The following is an 8,628-nucleotide window of genomic DNA, read 5'->3' as shown; positions in this document are numbered from 1 at the left end:
GCAGCAGAGAGTGCTGAGTGCTTCAAACTCGGCGAGTCCCATAAAAGCGGTGACCGTCCGAGCGGAGTATCATCCCGGGAGCGCTCTCCGGTGTGCTCGGTGTTTCTCATATCTCTTTATCTATCCTCTCCTCCGATTCATTTATTCTACAGCAAATCCCATCATTTATATACTATTTTTACTAACAGCCATTAATAATTTGAAAACGTCTCCAAGGATGGAGCCTGGCAGTGGGTCACTCAAGGGCTCCTCCGAAGTTCTGCTCTGTGATACATTCACCTTGGTGGGGAGTGGGGACTTTGTAGTCTCCCTTCTACTAACTCGAAGTGAATTCCTGATACAGAGCCTGCCTGATGGCCCCCGGGGGCTCCCCAGCACCAGCTGCTTCTTAACCGACCTCATCGGGTGCCGATCCTTCCGGGGTAAAGAGAAATCAGACATCGGAGGCTACTTTACTGTTGTCTTTTATCCCCTAATTGGGGATTCGGGGTCTGCACTTTATCGCCAGCGTGTTTCAAGGACTTTCCGCAAAGCGATTTCCCAGGACAAGGAGGAGAACCTCAAAATCGCCAGGACTTGGGCACAGAAGATCAGACAGTTGGCAGAGCAGAAAGGTGAGGGCATGGGGGATGGGCTGTTCTGTATGAAGACTTTATCATATACTAGCTGGGTCCATACATACTGAGAAACTCCAATTCTTTTTCATGTAAAACAAGACACAGGTCTTAAGGCTCTCAGATCCTAATCCAACTTGTATGGGGTTCCTTGATGATGATGATGATCTCTGTATTGTTGTCATGAGCTTTGTTTCTACAAACAGTATTGTTGCTGCTTGGATTTTAAACTTAGTGGTTGCCATGTAAGCTGAGAGGACACAATGAGTGATAACCCCTTTACTGGGCTGATTAAATGCCCTCTCTATATGTATGAATTAAAGATCATGGGCATTAGAGTTCTGAAATGAAGGGATAATTAAGCAAGAAATGCCACCTCTACCCATTCCAGAAGATCTATCATTGTGCAGTTGGTGAGAAATGTGTTCATTGAGATCATTGCTGTTCTGATGGATGGAAATGTTCTAAGTGGTTGACCCTAAACTTGGATATTTTAGGGCTATTGTGAGCTTCTCAGGGTCAGACATAGTAGTTCCTCACTACAAGCTCCACATTGATATGATTAATGTCTGCCAGCTGATGCATTTCTCAGTGGTAATCAAGCCCATCATCCACAGGCTTTATACCATGTAACTTTCTACCCATAGCAGGCTGAGCATCATAGGAGTTGTAGTTCCACAAAGTAATTTTAGTATAGTTTAGAGAGTTAATAAACATTTATAGGATAGTTCTTGACAAAACAATGGCTAAATTAGTTATGACATCATATTATAAACTGATATATCCATTGTATTTGATCTTATTAAAACTGAAAAATAACATTTTTAGGAGATTCCCCCCAGATTGTGTGTTTGGTTTTTTTAAAGCATTATGCTTCTTTGATTTCCCCTCTAAAACAGGACAAAATAAACCTGTTTGTGGGTACCTAGGTGCATTATTATTATTTATTAATTTTATATGGCACCATCATATTCCGTAGCGCTGTACAATGGGATCGGCCTGTTCTCTTTGCAGTGACCTTCCGAGCCATAGCATCATACACCTGCGCAGAACTTTAGATCCGCCACATGATCTAGGTGTAACTTGCCGGTGAAACAGGTGTTACGGGTTGGTGCGCATTCCCAAAGCACAGGTTCTAATGGGTGGGAGTTTCCTAAACGGCCTTGCATTATACATTCACGAGGTTATAGTGATGATGAATGAATAATGAATGGTTTAGCCCATATAATGTTGTGTAAACGGTTAAGAATAATGCCTGTATAATAATTCATGACCTGTGTACTCAAAATGAGCATTGGTGGACTGGTGGATTATAATTTAATTTTTCTTTATTTTTTTTATTGGGCATCGACAAACGGCTACATAACAAACATAGCTTTATACATACAAACACATTAGGAGAAGAAAACCCTGCCCGTGAGCTGCCATCTAGCCTTATGGTACCTTACACAAAGTTCCTGGCAGGCGGGCTTTTGAGGGTCCCGCTCGTGAGCTTACATTCTACATTTTGTTTTGAAAATAGGATGAGCAGATTTCTGCATTAACGAGGGATGATTTAAAACCATTGCCCCGTTATTTAGCATCTCCATGGTTAATGGGGACATCTGGTCTCCTTCGTACTCATTAGTCTACCACCATAATCAAAAATGCTCCATAAAACACAATCGAATGAATATGTGGAATGTTTTTGATTTAAAGTTGGGTAAGCCGGAGGGTGTCTGGCACAAGATGTTGTCTTTCTGGAGGTGACATGAGAATTAGTGACATGTATGATTGTTGACCAGGATGTGTTAGGCTAGAGTTTGGTACAGAGGTGGGCAACACCTCACCCAACACTCCTCCTTTTTTTGTACAACTAGGATCCTGCTTGGAAGGCCTATAGATAGATAGACGTTTTTAGCTCAGAATTATTTATTTAATAGCATACTGTCCCCAACCACAGAGGGTATGTAAACCTTAACCATCAGCCAATGATTATAACAAGCAGCAAGTGGTGATAATCCATAGGAGGGACTTCCGTTCTATGGTGACCCTGACAAGAGCTTGGCTGTGTGTTACTGATAAGGTGCTGATAAAGACTTCTCAGAACCCAAACATCACTTAATCATTTTCATATAGTGTGTTTATTATCTTGTGTGTACACAAATATGTATATCAACAACATTAAGTGTATTTGTGTTCACTGTTATATGTAATTCCTACCTCCCAAGTGTCCCTGTTTGGGAACCAAGTCCTTATCCTTCTTTCCTCCCCTGAAGTTCTAGGAGCTCTAAATATTTGTTGGGTATGAGTTGGATAAATAGTTATCAATGGGATTCAGATGTAAAAGAAGTCTTGGTAAAGCCACACCACCTAAAACAAAGTGTCCCTCTTTGGCCATTTGGAATGTTGGGGGTTATGTCTAATTAAATGTGATTATTAAATATTTATACAATGTGTACATGTCGATCATAGCACACAGTAACACATTATGTTTGTGGATATTAGTATTTCAATTGGACAGCATAACTTACCTGACGCAGAATATACAGTCATGCTGCAAAACTGCCACCTTCTGACATTTCGTGCCACTGATTGGCTGCTTGAAGCTGTCAATCAGTGGCAGGAATGTCCTCCCATTGAAGTCAATAAGAAAACTTTACACATGTGTACTGGGGTCCGAACAGACCCCAGTATGGTGCGTTCGCCAGAGCTGGCGCTGACTGGAGGCGAGTACATCATGTGCAGGGTGATGCATTTGGCCAAATGCATCTCCTGCAGGGCATTTAGCTGGGGGTGGTGAAAGGGGCAAATGCAGAGGGGGATTAGCTGAAATCCCCAAATGTATTTGCAAAATAGGCCTCATTAAAATTTAAATGGACACTGCAGCCATCATATGCACTTTAATTCATATGGTAGCTGAGCCCCCCTTGGGTTTTTGTGAGGTCCCCTTGTAAATGCATTTGAGGAGTCCCCTACCCTCGGCTCTGTGGCTTACGGGAGATGTGTTGGCTGAACGTGTTTTGTGGACTCCGCCAGACAGCTCCAGCGTGTGACAAGATCCCGGTCGAAGGATCAGAAAGTTTTTGATTCCAGCAGGTGCCCTTTCCTGCCGCCTTGGGGCAAAAATGTGACCTTGGAAGGAACGTTGCATGCAAGCTCCCATATGGGTTAAAGGTGAGTATTAATGTACTTTAATATGCATTCTTCATTTGTGAGGCTGTATGAGACACACAAATATCTCTGAAAATAATTTATTACAGTAATAACCAAGTATGCCTCAAATAAACTGCATTGACTCATTGACTTTTTTACTCCTCAGGACAGCCCTCCGTCATACCCACCCCACCACGCCTTCTAGTATTGCTGAATCCCCATGGGGGGACTGGCAAAGCCCTGACACTTTTCCAGACACATGTGATTCCCATGCTAACAGAAGCTGATGCTCGCTTTACCCTGCTGGTGACAGGTACGCATGCCAAATACCACCAGGATGGGGAAGAGGGTAAAGGGTTGTCTACAGATTCCATCTTTGATTATCAGACCAGTTATATGGACCTGTGCTCAGTAAATCCTAACTCAATAAGTTGGCCATCTAAAGGCAGTCCTTTTTATCTAAAGCTATTTAATATAAGTAAAGGGAGTTGGCTTATATACATTAGCGGCGATAGACTGCACTAGACTTTCACTCTCATCTCGTACAGAGAAACCAAGTCCCGTCATAGCATTATTAAGTGAGGTTCTTCTATAGCAAAGGGGACTGAGCTGATTTGCTTTTGCACCATTTTCTGTCTCCTGGATCCACAGAGAGGCCTAATCAGGCTCGTGAACTGGTGCGGGATGAGGATCTGTCTAGGTGGGACGCCATCGTTGTGATGTCAGGGGATGGGCTCATGTTTGAGGTAATGACTCATCATACGAATGTTCTTCAGCCAGCTAACACTTTGGGATTGCTCTCTTTACAGAGTGTTTCATGGAACAAATGACTTCGTAAAATAGACTAAGTTGCCTTTTATCCTAGGTTATTAATGGGTTAATGGAGCGACCTGACTGGACAAATGCTATTAAAAAAAACCTCGCTATTCTCCCTGGAGGGTCGGGAAATGCCTTGGCTGCGTCCATCAATCACTATTCTGGGTAAGGAAAGCAGTACCTACCATTTTCACCAAACATCCACATTTAATCCACGCACATTTGGTTTGTTTCTGTGGAGAAAGGAATGATCTAGTGTGTTAGAGAGATTGTGTGGCAGATGTCACTGCCATCGTTGAGAAGGAACTCCAATGGGTCCCCTGGGACGTTAATTGATGCTTTGGATTTAGGCTTTCATGAAGTAAACAGATGGGATGTGAGTTTTGAGAGGCGCAGCACTCCCCCCTACTAGAGGGGTCACTATATTATCTGCTCTTCTTACCATAATGTTTAGTTACCTACCTTACATCACGATAGACACTGATGCACAACTTACATTCTACAATCATCTTGGTAGATTTAATATTTGCATTTCCTTATCCTCTTCTAGGCACCAGCAGGTGATGGGCACAAAACTCCTGACCAATTGTGCTTTTGTATTGTGCAAAGGTCAACCACAACCTCTGGATCTTGTCTCTCTTACCACCTCCTCGGGAAAGCGGATCTTCTCTTTTCTAAGCTTGGCCTGGGGATTTGTATCCGATGTGGATATTGAGAGCGAGAAGTACAGATTCCTTGGTGATTTGCGTTTTTCTGTTGGTACCTTTGTACGCCTAACTGCTCTCCGTACATACCGAGGTCGTCTTTCTTACTTGAAGGCTAATCCTTGTTTGGGTGAAAAGGGGGATATTAAAGAAACCAAACGGATCATAAATTCAGACAACTGTGCAATGAGCCCTCATTTGGACAGCGTAATGCTGCAAGAATTAAGAGATCCCCTCCTTCCGCGATTGGATCAGCCCATTTCAAATCACTGGACTGTAGTTCCTGAGGATCAGTTTGCTCTTGTCCTAGCCCTCTACCAGTCTCACCTTGGAGCTGACCTTTATACAGCTCCTATGGTTAAAAATCTCGGAGAAGGGATTATTCATCTGTTCTACGCTACATCCAGAATTTCCCGGGCCTCTCTTCTTAAACTTTTTCTATCTATGGAGAGGGGCACACATGTGGATGCTGACATTCCCCACTTAATACATGTCCCTGTCCATGCTTTCCGAATAGAGCCTTTCCAAAACACAGGCATCATGACTGTAGATGGGGAGGTCATCCCCTGTGGCCCGATCCAGGGTCAAATTCACAGTTGCCTTGGACGTGTTATTTCCATGCCAAGGCATACGTGATCTACTTCCTACATTTAGAGTAATAATTGACAGATCCTTTCCAGGGTTAGTTTGGTGGACCTATGCAGACACATTGAACTGCAAAATATTGTATGAATGCCACAAAGTACCAGAGAGATTTGTAGGTGGGGTGGAAGATCCTTAAAAAAAAACAAAAGCATTCTATATTTAGCCTTTATTCTATTCCATTGTCGCCAAAATAGAAACTCTACGACTAGGTAGTAATTTGTATGTTGACAGTAACCGATAACCTGACACTGGAAGCCGCAGTAGTCAAACTACATTATCACAGCCAAAGCCATGCTAATAGGTGGCGATTCTCTTTACCGGCTTTCCAGCTGCAAGGTTAAATAAGTTTAAATCGTGGCGGTAATAAGTAAAATGTTGGAATAGTGCTGTAACCTATTGGGAAGACCAGATTTATCAGCTGATCTATTATTTTACCTTCTCCTTAGAATTTTTAATTGCTTAGAATTTACACGTCTTGAAGGAGTAAGGATTGTGCGGGTTGCCCACACTGTCATTTTGTAAAATATATTATTTACTAGTTAATAATCCTCAAACAAGCTCCTGTTTGTAAATGATACATTTAAAGACACATTATACCCAAGGGGTAACACCATCAATAACGCTTAAAAGCTAGAATGCCAGACTGTGATAATGGTCTCCTAAAATATTGTGGATAACATATCACTACTATAGTATACTATAAAGGCCATTTATATCGTTCATGTCCCTGAATCCATAAAAACAAGATTGGATGAACCGAGGCGTTGGATACCTTTATAGTCCATGCATAGAGGAGCTTTATCTCTTTATTGCCTAGGCCGAGGACCTATAGGAGATGGAACACAGACCCGTTGGGTTATGTTGTAGAGTGAATGATAAACATGCAAGGCCGCCAGTGGTAGTAACAGCTCTTTAAATCTTTGCCACTAGTATAAGAGGCAAGTATCACGGCCCAGCAGGCTCTCATGCCAGTACCAGGTATGGTCCACGTTGCCACCATGGGAAACACATTCGGTGTGTCTGCGCACCCACATGGCCATGTGTCCAAAAGCAGAAGACATGGAGGTAGAAGAAGCGACTGCCCTGAAAGTAAATCATAATCTGTAAGTTAAAATGCAGTTTGCTTCAAAAATCTCTGGGGTAAAAAAGGTATTAAAAGGTATTAGTGCCAGTTTAGGTACCTTTATAGATTCTAGGATGTGACAGCAAGTATTTGTTGATGAAATTTTATCACATCTCACCGCAACTGTTTGATTGCCAACTGCAACTGTTGCAGCTAATAATTTACAATTTAACCCCTTGCGGTGCAATCGACTAGAGACTGTCATGACGTCCAAATGTTAAATCTAAATTTAGGTATGCTTGTATAAAGCTAAATGTCTTCGACAAGGATTGCTTTGGAAAGATGACATTTGTATTTTGTTTGTTTTGGTCAAATAAACATCCTCCTTCCGTGCTATAATTCACTTTCTGTCTTAACCTTGAGGGATTCAATACACCGCAGGTTAATTTTACATATTGTGGCCTAGCTGTAGCTCCTGCTACGTGTCCTACCGCTAATAAAGCTGTTTCAAGTATTTTTTACAATAATGACGAGTATTTATAAAAGGGAAGTTAATAAATACAAATTATTATTCAAAATGTTGGAATAATTAGACCTCAAAACATCCCTCGTTGTCCCCTTGAAACGTTAGAAGGTACGGAGTGCATGAATATAAAAGCTCTGGAAAGTAGGCCTTACGTCAAACACCTTTGAATTACATTCGCTAACCAGGAAGTTAGCAAGAGTTGAACATGTGACTTCCATGCAGCTATAACTGCTTTCATTCTTCTGGGAAGACTTTCCACAAGAATTTGGGGAGTTTCTGTGGGAATTTTTGCCTTTTCAGCCAGTAGAGCATTTGTGAGGTCAGGTGCTGATGTTGGATGAGCAACCTCCGTTCTAGTTCATGCCAAAGGTGGTCAATGGGACTCTGTGGGGCCGGTCAAGTTCTTCCACACCAAACTCATCCAACCATGTCTTTATGGACTTTGCTTTGTGTACCGCTATATGGGCAAACGTTTTGGGACACACCTTTTAATTTTTAAAATCAGGGTTTCAGATAGGACTAGTGACATTTTTGACAATGACATGCCGCCAACTTTGTGGAAACAGTTAGGGGAGGGCCCTTTAATCTTGTAGAAGGCCTTCCCAGAAGAGTGGAAGCCGTTATAGCTGCGGGGGGGGGGGGGGGGGGGCTGCTTGATATTAATGGATTTAGAATGCAATGTAATAAAATTCAATGTTGGTGTAATGGTCAGGTGTCCCAACATTTTGTCCACAAAGTGTATGTATGTAAATTTGGATATTTAAGAATTATTGCTCATTGACTTTGATTTGCTATGTAGCCGTCAGAAGACACCAATAATTCAGCGCTTGTATTCCACCTGAAGACTCTCTAATTTTAGCTTTGGGAACATATAACCACAATTAAAACGAGGACCCTAATTTAAATAGAAGTATGATTTCTCACATTGGCACCAATAAACAATTCATTGCAGGGTATTTATAAAAATGTGATTCTGCTGGAGGTTTTAATGTGGGCTTCTCCCTATGGCACCCAGTGCCATGCCTTTGGTTGCTATGGTAACAAGGACATTTTCCACTATGTACTGCAGACTGTGTCCAAAATATCAAGGAGGAGCTAGTGAGTAGGAACCAGATCTGCCTACAA

At 42.1% G+C, this 8,628-nt stretch overlaps 1 protein-coding gene across 1 annotated transcript; it reads left to right on the top strand.

Moving 5' to 3' along the window:
- Nucleotides 1-217: 217 nt before the first annotated feature.
- SPHK1 (sphingosine kinase 1) lies at nucleotides 218-5,905 on the top strand. The gene is made up of 5 exons (XM_089501703.1): nucleotides 218-614; nucleotides 3,916-4,062; nucleotides 4,401-4,495; nucleotides 4,615-4,730; nucleotides 5,116-5,905. Exons 1-5 carry the CDS (start codon nucleotides 218-220, stop codon nucleotides 5,903-5,905), a joined length of 1,545 nt encoding a protein of 514 aa, XP_089357829.1.
- Nucleotides 5,906-8,628: the final 2,723 nt, after the last annotated feature.

This window comes from Sceloporus occidentalis, unplaced genomic scaffold (assembly GCF_023333645.1).
Source record: "Sceloporus occidentalis isolate IW3139 unplaced genomic scaffold, rSceOcc1.0.p SCAF_179, whole genome shotgun sequence".
Classification (NCBI taxonomy): Eukaryota; Metazoa; Chordata; class Lepidosauria; order Squamata; family Phrynosomatidae; genus Sceloporus; species Sceloporus occidentalis.
This window is presented reverse-complemented; position numbering and strand designations above follow the sequence as displayed.